Source organism: Heterocephalus glaber, unplaced genomic scaffold (assembly GCF_053883595.1).
Source record: "Heterocephalus glaber isolate CG9 unplaced genomic scaffold, H.glaber_assembly_v1.0 deba00001446, whole genome shotgun sequence".
Taxonomy (NCBI): domain Eukaryota; kingdom Metazoa; phylum Chordata; class Mammalia; order Rodentia; family Bathyergidae; genus Heterocephalus; species Heterocephalus glaber.
This window is the reverse complement of record NW_028258298.1, coordinates 5642097-5662863: the sequence shown is the minus strand read 5'-3', so window position 1 is coordinate 5662863 and position 20767 is coordinate 5642097. Positions and strand designations below refer to the sequence as shown.

The 20767-nt window shown below is 53.6% G+C and overlaps 1 protein-coding gene across 1 annotated transcript in view; it reads left to right on the top strand.

The window, feature by feature from the left end:
• St14 (ST14 transmembrane serine protease matriptase) overlaps positions 1–11638 on the top strand; it is a 36293-nt gene extending 24655 nt beyond the window's left edge. Inside the window, exons 8-19 of the mRNA XM_004862636.4 lie at positions 2040–2179; positions 2459–2556; positions 3868–3977; positions 4090–4220; positions 5928–6032; positions 6241–6351; positions 6437–6550; positions 6844–6966; positions 8142–8328; positions 9935–10209; positions 10729–10865; positions 10952–11638. Coding sequence (XP_004862693.1) covers positions 2040–2179; positions 2459–2556; positions 3868–3977; positions 4090–4220; positions 5928–6032; positions 6241–6351; positions 6437–6550; positions 6844–6966; positions 8142–8328; positions 9935–10209; positions 10729–10865; positions 10952–11113 — 1693 coding nt within the window. The 3' untranslated portion in view covers positions 11114–11638. The remainder of the gene's footprint in view (positions 1–2039; positions 2180–2458; positions 2557–3867; positions 3978–4089; positions 4221–5927; positions 6033–6240; positions 6352–6436; positions 6551–6843; positions 6967–8141; positions 8329–9934; positions 10210–10728; positions 10866–10951) is intronic.
• Positions 11639–20767: the final 9129 nt, after the last annotated feature.

Here is a 20767-nt window from a genome sequence, read left to right as displayed (position 1 = left end):
AGCCTGGCAATTTGGAAAATGAAAACAGTGCTGGAGATGGAGCCCTGGGTTCAATCACCAGTACTGGAGAAAAAAATGAAAAAGAAAGACGTAAAAGCTCCCAAGAGAAGAGGTGCTGCAGGGCACAGCATGCAGGGCCTCAAAGTGGGGAAGAAGCAGAGAGCCAGAAGGGACTGTGGTGAGAACATTTATTGTGGTTTACTTGGGACGGAAGACAGCACAGGCTGAGCAGGCTGGGGCTCAGAGTCTGAAGTGTCGCAGTGGGCTTGGCACTTGGGCTGTTGTAATGTCTGGTACCTGGCCCGGGTTGATCAGGGCCCGAGAGCACTGAGGGCTGGGTCTGAATGGGCTGAATGGGCTGGTTGGCATAGGACAGGTGCACCTGCTGGTGAGTCTGTCACTGTTTCTAGGGATCAGCAGCCCCGGAAGGCAGTCTCCAGGGTGAGCAAGGCCCAGAGTCAGAGCATCAGAATTACAGAAGATAAAAGGGCACAGTCAGTGCAGCTGCTTCGGGCCAGCCCTGAGATGTGGAGCGCGCTCCTCAGCCACCAGGCTCGGGGGCCCAGCTGGCTCTTCCTGCTGCATTGAGGCTGGAGCCTTTTGGTGCTTCGTGGAGTGGGGCAGTAGGGGTTTCTTGATTCAGTCCCAAACCAAGACCAAATCATCTTTTGTCACAGCTTAGCAGCCAGAACTTCTGACTGAGTATCTTTCCCATCTCTTTAATTTACTGTCACACAACAAAGAAGCCCACAGATCCAAAGGAAAGAAGTACCAATCGTCACTTGGAAGGAGGGTTAAAGTCACTCATTACCTTACTGTCTAGGAAATACCACTGTTAATTGTGTGTGCTTGTGCATGTGTGTGTATGTGTGTGTGTTACTGCAGATTGAATCCAGGGCCTTGATTCCAGCCTTTTACAAAATTTTTAGTCACTCTATTGCTCAGGTTGAGTTCAAACTGTCGATCTTCCTGTCTCAGTCTCCCAGAGTGCTGGGATTTACAGGTGTATACCACCACAACCGGCAACTGCTGTTACATTTCTAATATATATTCTTCAGATTTTTTTGCTATGTATTTATATGTGTCTTTAGAAATAGGATTATATATACTTGGCTTCTCCAAATCAGCCTCAGGGCTGGGGATTTAGCTTAGTGGCACCATGCCTCCCTTGGAAGCACAAGGTCCTGAGTGTTCGATCCCTGGTACTGGAAGAAAGAAAAAAAAGACCTAATCAGCCTCATTTGTAATGGTTGTAACACCGCATTGTTTGTTAGCAGTTGACTCTGTCATTAGGTGCGGGCTCTAGAGCCTAAATGACTGAGTTTGATTCTAGTCCTGCCATTTACTAGTTGTGTTGTGTTTTGAGGCAGGGTCTCACTATGTAGTTCAGGCTGGCCTAGAACTCAAGGCGATCCTCCTACCTCAGCCTCCGGAGTGCTGGGATTACAGGGATGGGCCACCACACCCGGTGCTAAGGTGCTAATTGCGGAAGGTGGGGCAAGTTACTGAACTTCTTTTTGCTCCATATCCTTATCTGTGGAATGGAGACAATAGTATCTACTTTGTAGAATTGTTACAAAGATTAGGAATTAACAGATATAAAAGCCTAAGAGGCTGTGGGTTAGCTTAGTTGTAAAACACTAGCCTAGCATGTTTGAGGCCCTCCTTTGATCCACAAAAAAGAAAAAAAAACAAAACTAAAAACGAAAAGAAAAAATCGACAAGAACTATGCCTATACGTTCTAAAGTGTTAGTTGTTACTGCTGTTCATATTGTTGTTCAACCTGGAATTTACTTCATGGGTCCTGTTAGGCCTTTGTCCCTAAGGCTTTGCTACTTCACATACAGACGCCCAGGCTTCAGCCGGGGTCCCCAGCCTTGACTGTTGGGGGTGGTGGGGTCCTGACCTGGGGTTCTGGGGCCCCGCCCTCGGCCTTAGCGTGCAGGCCCAGGGTGAGCAGAGCACCTTCTGGGTCCTGAGCGAGTGGGGATGTGCGGGCCGAGTGTGTCTTGCTAACTACCCGTCCCTCTGCCCGCAGGCTGTGTGGTGCCTACCCTCCTTCCTACAACCTGACCTTCCTCTCCTCCCAGAACGTCCTGCTGGTCACGCTGGTCACCAACACAGAGCGGCGGCATCCTGGCTTTGACGCCTCCTTCTTCCAGCTGCCCAAGATGAGCAGTAAGGAAGGCCTGGGCGGGGCGGGCAGTGCTCATGGCTGTGGAGAAGGAACAGGCCCCAGCGCTGACCAGAGCCCGGGAGGCCGTAGGCTCACCCTGCAGCAGGCCGGCTGGCCCTGTTCAGTGACAGAGCTTGAAGTGTGAGCCAGTGTGTCCTCTGCTCTGAGCTTCCGAGTGTCCAGGTGCCCAGGGGCAGCAGGAGGCCTCAGCAGAGAGGCCCCGCCCGCCCGGCCGGCTCACCTGACCTTGGTCCTCACCCCTTCTCCTGCCTTTCTCACAGGCTGTGGGGGCACCTTGCGTGAAGCCCAGGGGACATTCAGCACCCCCTACTACCCTGGTCACTACCCGCCCAACATCAACTGCACGTGGGACATCCAGGTAGGGTGTGTGTGAGAGGAGGAGAGGCGGGTGCCCCAGCACAGAAGGCGAGGAAGGGTGGGGAGAGGGAAGACGCACTCTTTTATCAACCCCAAAGCCACCACCTGTGTGATCCCCCGATGGGTGACTGACCGAGGGGCCTCGGCCGGTTACTTAACTCTGCCTCAGCCTCTCCTGGCATGGTGAGGTGAGGGTGTCTGACTGAGGTGCTGTCAGGATGGTGGCAGAGGGTGAGTGTGAATCCCAAGGAAGCATCTGTGAGACGGGAGCGAGACAAGTGCCTGTCGGTCCCCATGGTGCCATCCTAGCGATCTGTCTCTTCTCATCCAAACCAGTGTCCCTCTTATTCATAGTTCCATTTTCCATGGCTTTATTTAGCTGCCGTCAACCACAGCCCCAAAACATTAAATGGGAAATTCCAGAAATAAACAATTCACAAGTGTTAGGCTGTGCATTGTTCTGAGGAGTGTGACATCTCGTGCTGTCCTGCTGGATTCTGCCTGGGATGGAGTCATCCCCTCATCGCATGCGTCTGCACTGTGTGACACTTGTGTTCAGGGAGCCTTTGTTTTCCTTAGTAAAGGTGCCAAGCTCAGGAGGCCTGATGCTGGCTATTAGGACAGGCCAAAGAGGAGCCAGAAGTGCTTCCTTTAGGTAAACAGGGACCAGTGTCATGGATGACAAGTTTTCCAGGAACGGGGGTGGGGTTTAGTTTCTTTCTTTTTTTTTTTTGGTACCGGGGATCAAACTCGGGACCTTGCACTTGTGAGGCAGGCGTCGGAACCACTGAGCTAAATCCCCGGCCCTCGTTTCTTTTTTTATCAGTTATCTTTGTGATACATAATAATTACATCCCCCAGCACTTGCATCACCACTCAGCTCCCCTTCAGATCATCAGGCATTAGATTCTCGTGAGGAGCCCACAACTTCAATTCCTCGAATGTGCAGTTCACAGTAGAGTTCAAGGTCCTCCAAGAATCTAATCCCGCTGTGGAGCTGACAGAGGCAGAGCTCAGCGATGGGGGTGATTGTAAATACAGTGACGCTTATCTTGCTTGCCTGATGCTCACTTCCCATGGTGTGACCTGATTGCCAACAGGCCACCAGCCAGTACTGGGCCATACCCAGGGTTGAGGACCCCTGAACTAAAAAATAAGTTAAAACCCCAAAAGAAACCTTTATCATAGGTACATATCCATAGAACATACAGGGTTCAGTGCTGTCCGAGTCATCAGGATCCCTGGAATGTACCCCATAGGTTGGGGGCTACTGCAGTGTGTCCTGCTCCATGCTGTCCCACCCTCTGTCCAGGTGCCCAATAACCGGAACGTGAAATTGCGCTTCAATTACTTCTTCCTGCTGGAGCCCAATGTGGGGCTGGGCACCTGCTCCAAGGACTACGTGGAGATCAACGGGGAGAAGTGAGCCCTGGGGGTGGAGCCACCACCATGGGCTGGAGGTTGGGAGGACCAGGTCCCCTGTACCCCAGGCCCAAGCTTCTAGCGGCTCCTTCACACTTGTGGTCTCCCCCAGGTACTGTGGAGAGAGGCCCCCCTTTGTCGTTATCAGCAGGAGCAGCAAGATCACAGTTCGCTTCCACTCGGACCATTCCTACACTGACACAGGGTTCCTCGCTGAGTACCTCTCCTATGACTCCAGGGACCGTGAGTGCCCATGGCTGGAGGGGTGAGAGGGGCCGTTTTGTGTCTTAGCAGTGTGCCTTCTAGGTTGTCAGGTATGAGAGTGTAAATGTGTGTCACTCTAGCACCTTTTTGAGGAAAAAACCGTTGTCTTTCTTGAGTTTATTTTAAAAAGCTGACAGTGCTGGGTGTGATGGCAGTATGGTGGTGCATGCTTGTACTCCCAGCACTTGGGAGCCTGAGGCAGAAGTTCAAGGCCAGCCTGGGCAACATAGTGAGACCCTGTTTCAAAATAAAGAACAAACCCAAAACCTAACAGTATCTGGACCTAGTGGTGTGTGTCTGTAATCTAGCACTCTGGGAGGCGGAGGCAGGAATATTGAAAGCTTGATCCCACCTGGGAAATTTAGTGAGACAAAATAAAAAATTTAAAAAGGTCTGGGAAGGGCTGGGGATTTAGCTCAGTGGCACTGCGCCTGCCCTGTAAGCACAAGGTCATGAATTCGATCCCCAGTACAAAAAACAAAAAAGGGCTGGGGATGTAGTTCAATGTGAAGACCTTGGGTTCAATCCCTAGTATGCTAAAATAAAATAAAATAAAATAAAACAAAAAGGCTGACGGCGAGTGCTGGTACACACCATGACTGTCAGGGGTGCATCCCGGAGGGAGGATGTTGTGAAGGACTGTCCTGCCCCGAGTTCCTGCAGCCATCTGTCCCTTTGGTTCAGCGTCACTGTGACTTTAATATTCATTCTTGTCCTTGTGGCTTTTCAGCACCGTTAGTTTTAGTAGTATAGGCTTGGAACATTATATAATACTGTTGGCTGTGTGCAATTTGCTCATGTATACAGTACAGTTTGAGGATTCTTTATCTGAAGTGCTTGGGACCAGAAGTGTTTCATATTTCAGATATCTTTGGATTTTGGAATCTTTGTGTATACACAGCTATCCTGGGGAGGAGACCCACATCTAAACATGGAATTCATTTCCATTTCCTGTGTACCTTGTGCACATGGCCTGAGGCAACACTATTTTTAGTGCACCTGTTTGAGTGTAATTCATCACCTCTAGTCAGTGGGACTTTCCACTGTGGCATCATATCAGATGCTCAAAAATTTCAGATTTTGGAAAATCATTCAGGATTTTGGATTTTTTGGATGAAATATGCTCAACCTGTAATTTTTTACATTTCAACTCTACCTCACAGAATGAATGACCTTTTAGAAGACATTTTAACTCTGCTTAGGAATCCACATTTAAGTTAAAATTCACCTGTATGGGTGACTGAAAGGGTGACTGGAAGAGCAGACACCTTTGATCTAAAATCATGCTTCTGACTAAGGTGCATGTGTGACAGTAGCCCTGGGCCCACTGCCCATGGTTGGCAGATGCTTCCAGTTTCAGAAACACTGACATGTGGGAATTATGTGGGCCTGAAGGAAGCGCATGGTGCCATTTTGCACTTGGTTGGGACATGTGCATTACAGACCTGCCCTGCTGCTGTCCTGTGTCATAGGCCAGGTGACTGGCCCCCAAAGGTGAGGACACAGGGCAGAGGGGCTCTGATGTAGCCCTTTCCACTGGCCCTGGAGCTGGGGGCACAGGTGTCGCTGGCCAGAGGGCTGGTGTGGGAGCTGCTCTGCCTGAGCCTCAAGCCTGGCTCTGACATCTGCAGTGTGGTGGGGAGGCTGGGGGAGTAGAGCCCTGAACTCAGGCTGCCCGTCTTGCAGCCTGCCCCGGGATGTTCACGTGCGGCACAGGCCGCTGTATCCGGAGGGACCTGCGCTGCGATGGCTGGACGGACTGCACGGACCACAGCGACGAGCACAACTGCAGTGAGTGTCTTGCCCTCCACGCTGTGCAGGGCCGCCTGGTGCCTGGGCCCCCATGCCCTCCTTGGGAATCTTGGCTCCTCTGGAGGCCTTAGTAGCTAGTGGGGTGGGTGCCCTCCTGGTGGGCCCAGGATGGAAACAGTCCTGGTGGTGACCCCAACTTCCCCAGTCTTGCCTGGGGCTGATGCTTGCCCTCACCCTACTGTCCCAGGTTGTAACTCCAGCCACCAGTTCACGTGCAAGAACAAGTTGTGCAAACCCCTGTTCTGGCTCTGTGATGGTGTGAATGACTGCGGGGACAACAGCGATGAGCTGGCGTGCAGTGAGTGGGGTGTGGTGGGGCACAGCGGGGTGGGGGTGGGTGGCCCAGGCGGGCCGGCTGCGAGTAAAGACGTGCGCCTTCCCAGAGTGTCCCGAGGGGACCTTCAAGTGCTCCAGCGGGAAGTGCCTCCCCAAGAACCAGCAGTGCGACGGGACGGACAACTGTGGGGACGGCTCTGATGAGGCTTCGTGTGAGACTGGTGAGGCCCGGCCCTGCCTGCCCCCCATGGGGCACAGGGGCTCACCCACTTGAGCACACTCATGTGCAGCTTGCCCAGAGGTCCGTCAGCACGCCTGTGAAGTGTGTTGAGAAGAAGCGGCTGTGGGGAGGAAGCTTTGGAAGGTGGCGAGCCTGTTGCCCAGCTGAAAGGACAGCAGGCCTGGGTGAAGGGTGGGACCGGGTGGGTCATGACAGGCTTCCTGTGTTGCCTCTGGCTTCCGGTCTCACGCTGCAGAGCAGCTGATTCCTCCTCCCGCCCTCCTTCCTGAACAGTGAGTGTTGTCACTTGCACTGACCACACCTACCACTGCCTCAACGGGCTGTGTGTGAACAAGGGCAACCCTGAGTGTGACGGGAAGAAAGACTGCAGCGACGGCTCAGATGAGAAGGACTGTGGTGAGCGGGCCGCGATGTGCTTGGGGGTTACTCGGTGTGCAGGGCACTTACCTGAGTGCGTCCAGAGGTAGAAATCCGACACACCTTACTCACCTGGCTCTGTGGAGCGAAAGGGTCCATCTGCCGCAGGAAAGGATGACTTGGCCAAATGGGCAGAGATCGCTCACTCCATGGGCCAGCTCTGTCCTGGAGAAAGGCTGTCTAGGCTACTTTCTCATCACTGTGACACAGTACTCAACACCTACAGCTTCAAGGAGGAGAGGTCTTTTGGACTCATGGTCTGTAGTCCCTGGGTGGCTCCAAGGCAGAAAATGGCACGCAAGAGGGGCAGAGTGGAGGAGAACCTGCTCAGGTTATGGAGACCCAGAAGCAGAGAGATGAGAGGAGCTGGGGAGGGAGACAACTCCCTCCAGGTCTCGGCCCAGTGACTGCCTCTTCCGTCCAGACCCCGCCTCCACAGCAAGTCAGTTATGAGCCATCAGGATCCCATTACCATCCAAAACCCCCACCTCTGAGCACGTGAGGCCTTTGTGGGCCTCTAGATCTAAACCATAACAAAGACCCAGGCAGCCAGACCTTAGTGGCACAGCTGGTTCATTGGCCAAGGTGCTGGTCTGCCCTGCTCGTAGACACGGCCACGGGGGAGTGGCCTGCGGAGAGAGGCAGAGAGAGGCAGAGAGCCCCACTTACCCAAGCCTGCACTGGGGTGTTGCCCACCCACCACACTTTAACCTGCAGCCTGTGTGTGTCCCAGAAGCTCTGCCTTGGGTAAATGTGGACATAGCTGCAGCTGGTCCATGCCCTCATGGCAATGCCTGCTTTTCCCCCTGGGAGCTATGCCTCTCATCCATGGTTCAAATGGGAGATCTGGGCAAGTGACAGCCACATCAAGTCTGAGCAAAGCAGGCTCAGCTGGAGGCTACAGCACAGCGGAGCGGGGTGGGTGGGGGAGGCTTTGAACTTGGGAACTTGGGACCAGTGGAGGGAGGGGTGAGGTGGAAGTCAGGGCACCTGTGGAGCTTCCAGAGGGTCCCTTGTGCCACCCTGCTCCAGCACTGCTGTGTCTGACATCAGTGCTCCTGCACGTGGAGTCCTACTGTGGCGAGTGCTTCTCCTGGGCACTGAGCAGCCCCACCTTGACTTGCCTGACCTTGGGTTCTCTGTCTCCTCTCCAGACTGTGGGCTGGCATCATTCACCAAACGGGCTCGGGTGGTTGGGGGCACAGACGCGGAGAAAGGCGAGTGGCCCTGGCAGGTGAGCCTCCATGCCCTGGGCCACGGCCACGTGTGTGGGGCCTCACTCATCTCTCCCAACTGGCTGGTCTCAGCGGCACACTGCTTTGTGGATGAAACCAGTTTCAAGTAGGTGTCGGGGTGATGCCAGGGTGGGCTGGCACCTGGGCCGTGGAGGGGTAGCAACTATTCCAGAATGGGGCTTAATAACAGTACCAATAAAAACTCCCTTTTATTAGGTGCTCACTGCCTGCGGCACTAACAATCTAGGCAGGTCTGTTTGTAACCACACGGTCGCAGACTCGGGAGGTGAGGACTTTAGCTTGGGGTTGGCACAGCTGAGTGGCAGGGCCAGACCTACGCCCAGGTGTGACAGTTCCAAAGCCTGTTTGGTTGGTCCCTGCACTTCGTGGCTCCTTAGGAGTTTTGGATCTGGGCTCCAGCTCCAGTTTGCAGAATGCAGGTGATCTTAGGGAAGTTATTTGGACTCCCAGGTGTTGGGCTCCTCCCTGGCGATGTGATGCTGATAACTAAATCTGATAACAAACTCGGAGCACCTAGTGCTGTGCCTGACATACAGTAGGCGTAGGCCTGGTCATGCTGGTGTCCCAGAAGAGGTGAGCAGGCACCAAAGTTTGAGAGGCCAGAGGAGTGGTAGGAACAAGTGGCTGGGTGTGGGGCTGGGACGCTTTGTGCCTTACTCCTGGACTACCAGGCTCTCTGGCCACTGGCTGAGGCAGCAGCTGCTGGGAATAGGCAGGCAGGGGGGATGCGGCTTCTCTGAGACCCCACCGGAACATTGTGCCTTCCTGCCAGCTGTAGGCTTTTGTGAGGTAGGCAGCTCAGGGGCAGGTGACCTTTGGTAGAAGGCAAAGACCGGCTCACAGCAGGAAGGAGGCGGGAGGCTCATGTTGGGAGGTCAGACAGGTGCTCGTGCTGTGGGTGGTGGGCACAGAGCCACTCGCCTGTCCCCAGGCTTTCCATGAACTCTCCTCCAGCCCAAGAGCATTCTCCTTTCTCACTGGTCACACTCAGTGCCACCTGGGCAGGAATGATTTTCCTTTCTTTTGAGGCTGATGGGAGCTTCCCTAAGAAGTTTTAAAAATACCTTAATTTCAGAACTCAGACAAATTGCAAAGTGGAGAATTTTTGTGTAACCCTTGCACATTTCTGAGTCAAGTGCTCATGAGGTGCCTAAAGAGGTGCTGTCACATGTGGTTAAGAGCACAGGTTGCCTAAATTCAAATGGTGCCCAACACATATAGGCTGTGTGATCTTGGGCAAATGACTTCATCTCTCTGTACCCAAGCCCTCATTTTGGAATGGGCTGGCCAACCTGGTGGGGCTCTTTGGAGGACAGTGATCCCTGTGTCACCCCTGAGGGGAGTGTGTCTTTGTCAGCTCTACCTGTCCGAGGTCACCAGCTGCCTGCCAACACCCAGTGGTCACCGTGGGGATCTCAGTGGCTGCATCTTCCCACCTGGTCTCTGTTGCTGGAGTTGTGCAGACCTAAAGAGCCAGAGGCTGAGCACGTTGGGCTGACAAGTCCCTGAGATAGTTTATAAAGAGAAGAGGGTTGTCTTGGCTCACGGTTTTCCAGGCTCCACCCCATGGCAGGCGGACCCTTGCTTTGAGGCCTCTGTGGGTGCTGGGTGGCAGTAGCGAGGAGCATGTGATGGGGTGACACTGCTCCCCTCGGGTCCTCAGCCAGCTTTGCCCCTCCTCTCCTTCCCAGGTACTCAGACCCCACCAAGTGGACAGCCTTCCTGGGTCTGCTGGACCAGGGCCAGCGCACGGCCACTGGGGTGCAGGAGCATGAGCTCAAACGCATCATCCCACATCCCTCCTTCAATGACTTCACCTTTGACTATGACATCGCCCTGCTGGAGCTGAAGAATCCGGCTGAGTACAGTGCCGTGGTGCGGCCCATCTGCCTGCCTGACACCACTCATGTCTTCCCTCCTGGCAAGGCCATCTGGGTCACAGGCTGGGGGCACACAGAGGAGGGAGGTGAGCTTCACATCCAGCCAGGGAATTGCGTGACCCTTGGGGGTCCCTCCTGCCCTCCCTGTGGGAGACATGGGGAACACTGTTATGACGCCCACGTGGCACACTGCTGAGAAAACAGACCTGGCTGCCCTGACCTAACTGCGGTGGCACTGATGCACTTTCAGTCTTCCTACTGTTGTTCCCATGTCCCATACTTAGTGCTTTTTTGTTTTTGGGGTGCTCAGGCCTTGTGCATGCTAGGCAAGTGCTCTACCCCTGAGCTGGACCCCTGCTCACCTTGGTGCAAGGCTGACAGCCAGCCCCCAGCTGCTCAGAGCTGCTGCACTCTGGGGCTGCCCAACAGCCATCATGCAGGTGTGCCACCTAATAAGGCTTGTCAGTCTTGGGTGTTGAGTTGTTTCCAGGATTTGCTGGTAAACTGATGCCCACGGGGAGCATCTTCAAGGAGCTTTTGCTGGTGCAGCACAGCTCCCTGAGGAGCTGCGTGCCTGAGTCCGCCCTGTCCTGCCCTCTCCCCAGGCACTGGGGCACCCATCCTGCAGAAGGGTGAGATCCGTGTCATCAACCAGACAACCTGTGAGGACCTGCTGCCCCAGCAGATCACCCCACGCATGATGTGTGTGGGTTTCCTCAGTGGGGGCGTGGACGCCTGCCAGGTGTGTGGGCTGAGGCAGGTGGGCCCAGGAGGGTGGGGCCGGGAAAGGCAGAGTGGGGTCTCATGCATGGGACTCTCTCCTCTCAGGGCGACTCTGGGGGCCCCTTGTCCAGCGTGGAGGCCGATGGACGAAACTTCCAGGCAGGTGTGGTGAGCTGGGGTGAAGGCTGTGCTCAGAAGAACAAGCCAGGCGTATACACGAGGCTCCCTGTATTTCGGACCTGGATCAAAGAGCAAACTGGGGTGTAGAGGCAGGTCCCCCACAGTGACTCCCAACGTGCATGCCTGTGGGACCCAGCAGGCCAGCAGTAGACTGAGGACAGGACCCCTGACTACGTTCCTGCTTCGGGCTCCGCCTCCCCCAGAACCCAGACTACTCCCTGTCTGCAGACTCTGAATCCACCTGGAGAGCCCTGGCTTCCCTCGGCCTCCAGGTGTGGCCCAGAGGTGGGGAGGAGGAGCTGACTGCCAGTGCTGTTGGTGAAGGTTCAAGGACATGGCTTCCCAGCTCTGGCCGACCAGGTGCAGGCTCTCTTCTGCAGTGGGCATTTGGCTCCAGGAAAGCCGTCTGGCAGCTTCAGGGACCCTCTCCATGCAAGTGGTGGGGGTGCAGGCTCAGGGTTTTGGGGTCCTAGGGTTTCCCTCTTCAGGAAACCCACGCCTGCAGGACTCTGGAAAACAGAGGAGTCTAAAAATGGATTTGTTTCACCAGCTCCTAGAGTGGCTTCAGCTGTGCATTTGTGTGTGTGAGATAAACATTGTATTTCTTTTTCACTACTTTTTTTTCTCCTGAAGTTGACAGGCTCTCCTTCCTTCTACCTCCATTTGCAAGAAACTAGTCTTAAATTCCCCTCAGATGGGTATCCTTCAGGGGCAACCCTACTCTGTCCAAGACCCTCATCAGGTGGTCTGGAGGGACTAGGTTGTCATCTTTGACTGTGGCTGTCACCGTGCAGTCCTGGGGTGGAAACATGGGGGTCCCCAGGGAACACACAGGTGTGATTTCCTGTGCTGCACTCAGCCCTCTGGAGTGGGCAGCTCTGCTCTGAGAGGCCCCAGAGGGCTCCCATGCATGCTGGAGTTTGAGAAGCAGTGTAACGGTGGTCCTGCCACTCTAAGACTCACAGCATCACCAGGTTCTCCACCAGGTGTCCAGACCAAAGTCTGTAGTGGTGCTCTTGATGCCGCCATCCTGGCAGGGTCCTGGAAGTCTGCTGAGATTTATAGACTCATTGGATCCCTGGGAAATCAATGAAATGCCTTCCAAAAGCCTGCAGCCAAGTGCAGCATTGCTCCTGGCCAAAGAGCAAGATAGGCTGAGTGTCCATAACCAGTGGGAGCTCAGGTGCATCACTCAGGCTCATTGCTAGTAGCTCTCATGAAGACTGAAGTCACTGGCACCAACAGAGCCAGTCAGCAAGGGGGGGGCACCAGGCTGAAGTGACACTGACCTGCTTTTCCTTTGCCAGGGAAGGTGGGGTCTGGAGTGTTGTGCAGTGTAGCGTCCCATACCCAGCAGGTCTTTGTGCCTGGTGAACAGCTCCATTGTTGCCTTTGTAGTCCAGAATTTTCATTTTGCACTGGTCCCAAATTGTGTAGCTGGCCCTGCAGCTTCATGTACCTGGCCATTCTCTGCAGCCCAAAGGGAGTTGTGACATGTGGACAGGAAGGAAGACAGAGGCCCAGAAGGCTGGAAGAGGTGGTAATCAGGAGGCATGGTATGGCATCCCACAGGAGGGGAAATGTACTTTGTCCTGCTTCCTGGCTGCTGCCCTTTGCACGGGAGGAGAACTTAGAGTCCTCAGCCTCAGCCTGGCAGGTATAGCTGGGTCTGTTGGGTGGGGTGGGGACCAGCCTTGGGTTCATGGGGGCTGTGCAGTGCAGTGCAGTTCTGGTCCCCCCAGCTCAGGGCACACCCTGGAGTCTTATTCCTGGTTGAGATCTGTTCCCCTCAAACTGCCATGTATCTTAATTGTTTTAGCCACTAACCAAAACCATTTCACGTTAAAAGAATGTTGAGCCCTGGGTGTTGCATCCACAGGGAGTCATACCCAGACCTAGATGCGGCAGGAACCACAGTGAAGTTGAGATTAAGGAGGGTGGGCCTTACAGAAGACACAAGGTTTCCAATCCTGGGCGCCCTGGGCCACTGAGCCCAAGGGGCCAGGAGGCTGTCATTCAGGCATCTGGCCACGTGGTGGCGATGTCGAGCTGTTACTGCAGAAGGCCGCTGCTTTGCCAGGGGGAGGGGGAGGGGTGGGGCGATGGGAGACTGGGTTTGCCCGGCTGCTTGCAGTCACCCTGCTTTGCAGTACAACTGCCTTCCCCAGGGTAAGCATGCAAGAAGCCTCCAGCGCGATGCCTTTCCTAGGTCCCACCTGTTTGCAGCCGGGACCTCTGATCTCGGCATCAACACCTGGAGGAACGCATGTTCCCAGGCGGGCTCAAAGGTCGCTCTTGAAGTGGAGGGGAAACGAGAGGTGGCCTGTGGCCTAGGTGGGTGTCAGCTCTGTAAGTGGCAACAGGGGCGAAGCTGTATCCCGAGAGACATCCACGATGGGCACCAAGGACACGAAGGCACGCGTGTGCGCACGCACGCGCACACACACACACATACACACGAACATTGTGGGGGCGGAGTGGTGTGTGTGTGGGAGCTTGGCCTGGCCGCTGCCCCAGGACACCCCCTCCTTCCCCTAAAGATATCTAAGGAGCCTACAGAGCTGAAAGCTGTTGCAAGTGAAGAAATACTTTTCATTTTTCCTGGAGTGGAGTCTGTGTGTGTGTGTGTGTTTGTGTACATGCACATAGTGTCCACTTGCAACCATATTTAAGGGAAACTGAATCTTCCAGCCCATGGTTCTCAAATGTGAATTTCTTGGAGCTGTGAAATGATAGGAGAATCCAGTGTTCAGCGAAGAATGACATCTCCTGAGGTGTTCTGTTTAATTACAGGGTCTTAAATTGCCTAGGCTGGCCTTAAATTTAGGATCTTGCTTCAGCCTCCCTAGTATCTAGGATTATTTAAAGGTCACAACAATCCCCTGGTCATTCCCATCTTACAAACAGAAACGCAGGCCACATTAGGAATACTGGGTGCAGGGTTTGAATGACGACAGTCTTGCTCCAGAACCGTACCCAGGCTCTGTGCTGTGTGTGGATTTATGTCCACCTCACCACATGCTATGCATTATTCACACACGACCCCCATTTCCTGAAGGACATGGTACTTCACGTACACTGAAGGCAGTTATGCTTGTAGCATAGAAGACAGTCTTTTAAATGCTCTAGTTTGGGGACACTCTGTTTGCACTTTTTTCTGTGTACCAGTGACAACTGTTTCCAGGTAGCAGATGTGAGTGGACTGGTATTTGGCAGCTGATCCTCTGAGCAGGAGTCCCTTTCTCTTGAGAATCCTGACAGACTTCCCAGAGAGACCTGCTGCCCCTGAGACTTTCCTGCCAGGAGGCCCCATTTCCAGGCTGGTGGTTTGCTCTAGGCTGGTCCTGTGCTTATCTGCTGCCTGCCTTGTCATTCTGAGTGGAGGAGGGTGTTGCTGGGGTCCACCTAGTGAGAGGACAGGTGACTGTCATTAGCTGTGACCCATCTCACATTGCCCACGAGGGGAAGATGAGGGGAAGGTGGGTTGGGGAGGGAAGGAAGAATGCTGGTTGGAAGGAGGTGGAAGGAGGCAGGGATAATGGTGCCACAGGGTAGCCTCTGGGCTAGGGTCTCTCAAGGTGACCAGAAGGGAGCTGGGAAGACCCTAAATGGCACAGGGAATGGTGAGAGCAAACCCCAAACAGGAGCAGGGTTATTTATGTCCTGGGTTAGGTGCGGGGTTGCCTGGAAGACAGTCCACACTGCTCCTCCACCAGGTGACCAGCACTGCATTGACAACAGGGTCTGTTGGGTGGCAACAGGCTCCACTAACAGGCATGAGTGTGTGCGCGCATGTGTGTGTGTGTGTGTGGCTGCCTGGCTGTACTCTGGCTGAGCCTCTAAGCTCGTGGCAGAGAGCAGCGAGGAAGGACAGTGGGAACAGGGTGAGCTGCCCGGAGCCTGGTTCACGCAGGCTGTCCGGTGTCCGGGCCATCCTCTTGCCCCTGCATACTGGGCTATAAGTCACACGAATGGCTTTCGAGGTCCAGTATGCCCACAGTAAAGGCGCTGAGTTTGATGACGACTTTTTCTCAAGATTTCACCAAGCCTGATGATCCTTTCCTGTCCCCCTTCCTTCTCTTCCCAGGCTCCTTATGGGCCTGCAGCTGGGAGGCGGTGTCCCTTCTGTCCTTTCCGCTCAACTCCCATAGTTCCTAAAAAGCCACTGTTTCCAGGCGTGGGTGGGGTCAGTTCCATTGTCAGCACCTTCCAGCAGGAGGCCTGTGCCTAACGCAACTTTCCTTTCCCCAGCCATGGGCCACAAGTCCCCTCCCTGCCCGAGCCTCCACCTTGGAGCTTATCATTGTTTCCCTGCCCACACCCTGGCCTCCCTGCCAGGTCTCTGTGGAACCTCATATGGTCTTGTTTAACTCGACAGGGAAATTCTTCCATTCTCTGCCGATCTCTTTTTCTACAAGGCTGCAGAAACACGGGTGTGTGCTGGGGGGGGAGACGGAGTGGCCATGGGGGAGGCTTTCAGAGGACAGTTCCCAAGTCGCACGGCATTGACTCAAGGTCACAGTCCCAGCACTGTTTGCACAGCTCAGGAGGACAGCAGAGGAGAAATATTCAGATATAGTTTAGGGGAAAGAATTGAGGTCTATGTTTAAAGCATGTGGCTCTTGAAGAAAAGGAAAAAAAGATAAGTTATTTGTATAAATGAGGAGAAAGAAGGAAAGAAGCCCTTCCTTAATTCACCAACTCATCGTCATGTGTGATCAGGACCCAGAAGGGCCCTGGATGTGAGATGTGGCTGCATCGGGCTCAGCAGGACCCCAGGGGGCAGTCACCCAGGAGGCAGGATGCTGAGCACCCAGAGCCTGGAGAGAGTTCCTGATCCTAGCAAGCTTTCGAGGGCCTGGGCTCTGGATAGGTGGCCCAGCCCAGGCCTTGCTGGTGTGTCACAGACTCCCGTGTGACCCTTCCACTGTTCGGTGAATGTGTTTCCTGGGTTAGCAGCTGCCCGAGGGCCATCCTTTTAGAACAAGAACATCACTATGCCAGCTCCTCGTGGGAAAGAGACATAAGGCTGCCCAGCCAGCCTCCAGGGAGGACTTTCTGTTCCCTCCCTCATGTGGGGAGTGCAGATTGGTTTCCTGTGGCAGGAAGAGGAGATGCACTCTCTGCCTCCACCTCATCTGTACGTTGCCCTTGCTGCAGGGGGCTGGGCACTGTGTCTCTGACTCCCGTCAGGGTGGTGGGGCTCTGTAGGATCTGGGCATTGTCACTCAGTAGTGTAAGACTGCAGCAGTGATGACCAGCAGTGTCACCAGTACCTTGCACACTTCCTCCACCGTAGTCATGAAGATGGGTCATTCTCCTCATACGGTCCTCGGGAAGGGGGTAGGGAGGAGGCACACCAGCTCCTTGTGCCATAGCATCTGTGCTCCTCTGGAGCCAAGGCCTTCACTGGGGTCTCTGAGGTGTGGATCCAGAATTCTCTTGGCAGGTAATAAATGCACTGGCCAAGGCACACGTGGAAAGGTCAAAAGGAACCTTCACTAGTTGGGCTCTGAAATGGTTCCTTCAGCATTTTTGGATCTTTCCTGTCCTATTTCCTCGGCCACCCCAGCAGCCGCTGGGCATTTCCCTTTCTCAGGGCCAGGCCATCTGCTTTCTCTTATTCCTTTGCCCCGGGCAGTATGGAGAAATGTTTCTTTGAGGTCTTGGCCCTGGGCAGCAGAACGATGTGTTCTGTCCTCTGATTCAGAGGAACCAGCCCCTGCCTGCTGCCTTCCTCCCCTGAGCCCTTCCTTTTTTCCCCCCGAGTGCTGCTTGGTTTTGCAGCAAGCCTAGCAAAGGGGACAGAGGCCGAAAGTGATGGGGAGCCTTGGCCTGAGCCTGGTGTGGGAAAAGGAGAGTCAACAGAAATTCTGCTGGGTGTCAGGTGGGTGGGGTACCGCGGACTCCAGATTTCCCTGTCTCACACTCATAAGTTGAACAGAAATATTTCCACATCAGCTGTGACAAGGACTTTCATGGACCTGGGGGAATGGAGCAAAAACAATTCCATTTTGTCCTAGTTTAAAGGCTTTTGAGGGCCGGGGATTTAGCTCAGTTGTTCCGGCGCCTGCCTTGCAAGCACAAGGTCCCGAGTTTGATCCCTGGTACCAAAAAAAAAAAAAAAAAAAAAAAAAAAGGAAACAAAATATAGTGATAAAGGCTTTTGAAAGACAAAGGGTTAACAGTTTGAGCTGTTTCATTGGGTACTTGTGTTAAACAAAAATCTTTTGATCTTAAATATTTTGAAAGTTTGGGTTGAGGGTAAGTAAAGAACATTTTGGCATTAGTACTTGCCCTGCAGCTCATTCCAGGCGAAAGCAGTAGGGGGCGCTCACACACCACAGTTCAGTGTGGTCGGTGGCCAGAGCAGCGGAGCTGGCTGCAAGTACTGTGTGCTCCCCAAGGAAGCTTGAGGTCGACCCCCATTCCCCACCTCCCACACAATTTATGGTGCGTCCTGGCAAAATACAGAGGTCACGCGCCTGGCGGCCACCCCACGGCTGGTTGTGCTGCTTTTCAAAGACGATGGCACATGTCGCCGACTGTTTTTGCATGCAGTGGAATCACTCGCTGTGGTTGAAGAGATTGGTGGTCTCTTAAATCGCACACAAGTGTTTCCTGAGCTCAGGCTCGGGATGGGCCGCAGGAGCAAGCTGAGAGTTAAAGGTGGGGACACACAGGCTTCCATGGCTGGTTCCTAGGCTGGCGCGGGTTCACGGGAGGCCAAGGCCCCAGGACGCTCCTCAGATGGGCTTTGGAGAGTGAGGTTTCATCCCATTGACTGTGTCTGGAAACCTCCACATCTCTAAAGCTCTCCTTCGAGGCTAAACTGCACTAATCCCTCTAGACCTTCTTTTCTAGCTTTGTAAGATGCTCATCTCAGACCTAGGAAGGCTGAGATCTGGAGAGGGTGTCGCCAAAGGCCTGCCTGCACCTCTTGGTGCCGCTGCTTGTACTGCAGCCCTAAAGAGCACCAGTGGAGAGGTTGGCTGCTCCGTGAACTGCTCGCAAACGGCTTCATCAGTGAGGGTGGGAATGACAGAGGGAGGGAGGATATGTGCAAGGGCTCATCTTATGCCCTTTTGTTTTTGAGACGGGTCTCTTGCCCAGGCTGGCCTCCTGCATTCTCCTGCTGTGGACTGCCTGCCTAGGGAGTTGCGTGGAGACTCAAGAGAGGCAGGGAGCTCAAATGAGTGTTTCCTAGAGACAGTGCCCAGCTACTCAAAGATGTGTTTCTGGCTCTGGGAATGGTAAGGATATTTGGTACCCCATGTCCTGTCATCCTACAGGAGTCTGAATTCTGTCCCTTTTTGACCTTCCCAGCTATTTCCCTCTCCCTTGGGAATAGTGAACTTTTCTGTTTTGTTTGTCGGTTATTTATAGGACTACACCACAGCTAACTTCCAGGAAGTAGGGGCCGGACTTGGTATCTACACGGAGCACAAGTTGTACAACTTCTTTAATGTGCTTGGAGGTGGCCTCCCGCCCTCCAGCTGGTTCCTGCAGGCGGGTGCAGCTCAACAGCTTGCTCACCTTTCCACCCACTCCCAGTTCCTGTTAGAGGGAGAGGAACCAGGAAGCCCACCCCACACCTAAGAGCCCGGGTAACCAAGACTTCAGAAAAGGGTCTAAGGGAGTCAGGAAGTTGACGCCTGTAGACAGACAAGGCTGGAATCCTTGGCTCTGGGACGGAGGATGCTGGTTACAGCAGGGAGGGTTCAATGTAGAGCACACCTTTGTTACCGGGATGATAGGGCTTTTGGGTCTATGGGCCTCAGGAGAAAGGGCTCAGTCCCAGGCACTTGAGTGGGTGTGTCTGATGGTTACACAGGACACCCAGGCCATGGAGCACACTGGGACTCCACACGTGTATGGCATGTACATTTGCATGTTTAGGGCTCTCAATGTGGGAAGTTTGAACTCCTAGAGTGAAACTGTGGCAGTTTTTCTCTCCAGACCATAGAGAAACCCTTGTCCAATCCGCATCCACATAATGGCTTGGAATTCTCATACATGTGACACACACAGGTGAGGTGCCATGGGGCCCCAGCTCTGGAGAGAAGCCACGCACAAGTATGCCAGTGCGTGCTGGCTAATAGTGAATAAAGCCATGCATAGTGTTGCCAGGCAAATGCACCTTGCCTCCTGCTCGAATTCCCTCTCCTTCACAGGCCGTCCCCAGGGTGGTCATGGCCCCCTCACCTGGCAGGGGTTCTGGGAAAGCATGCCCTTTGTGCTTCCTGGGTGAAGACAGGTCCTGTACCTGAGGCCCAGCTGCACACATGAGCACTGGGGGCGGGCACAGATGTCACCTAGCCAGCTGTCTGTAGAAGGGGCATCTGACATACAGGAGTCTTCAATAACATTTAAAACTCTTAGAAGAGCCAAAAATCTGGATATTGTGAAAGTGCTCGGCTCTTCAAAACAAACATGTAAAACCTACACCTGCTGCTAGTGCCTGGCTCTCACAGCCACTCCTGGGCTAGTGTTGAGTAGGCAGTCTCTGCACTTGTTCCAGAAGACACTGCCTGCAAACCAACTCCTCCTGCCAGTCCCTGCTGCTTCAGTAACCTCTCTGGCAGTGCCTGCTCCACTGGACCTCACCTCCTTGGGTGTGGGGCAGCATACTCCACCAGTTGTCCTCTGCCTGCACCCTGCTCCTGACTCACCCACCTCCCCCTTGGACTGGAACTTAATGTCACTTCCTCTCAGCCACCTAACAGTGCTTACCTTGCCCACTTAGTTCTGCTTAGCACTTACCACCAACTCACGCACTACATTTATCTTTATTGTTGGTCCAACACCTTCCCTTCCTTGACCCCCATCTCCAACCAAGAACAATTCTACCAGGGCAAATTTGTTGTTCTATGCCTGGGGCCTGGTGGAGAAGTTAATGTTTATGGAAGGAAAGAAAATTGCAAAGCAGCAGAGTTAGGACATTAATCCCACCAACCTCATTTAGTTAAAGCTAAGTTCTTCTAGAAAGCTAGTGTCTCAGTAACTACCCAACCAGCTAAAGAACTTCATTTGTGTGACCATTCCTGCAGATAACCCTGAAGCTCATCTTTTTCTGGTGTTAGGGATGGAACCCACAGCCTGGCACAGGCTAAGAGGCACCCCAGCCCTCAAGCTCAATTCTCCACTTGGCTCAGAGCTTTGCCTGATTTGTGCCTCTGTTTCTCTTCAGTAACAGGGAGGCTCCTGAGCATCTGAAGAGGGCCCCCATGCTACATGAATAGTTTAGAATCAGGTGTTCTCCACTGTCGCCACAGCCCTTGTTTCAGTCTGATGTCACGCACACATGGCCCCTCCTCTCCTGTCCAGTCCCCTTACCTTTTTTGGAGCTCTTACTTGAAGTTCTGCTGTAATTCCTAGTGACTTCAGTTGTCTCTACATATTCTTTAATCTACTTTATACTTGTTCTTAACACTTCTAGAGTGAGATCTGATCACACCATTCCTTTGCCCAGAAATGTGTGATGGTTCCCTTTAACTACCAAGTAGTTTCAGTCCCCCAGGGTTTCTCTGGTGTAGTCCCAGTCTACAGTTAACATTTTTTTTTTTTTACCTATTCTTGCCCTTCAGAGATGCTGTAATGCTCAGCAAATTAAACTGCTTCTATTCCCTCAACTCTCCTCCTCCAGAGCTCAGTATTGGGTATTCCCTCTCCCCCATAGGGTTGTGGTGGCTTCAAATGTCCAAAGGAACATTTCTGGTATCTCATGGCAGTTATTTAAAA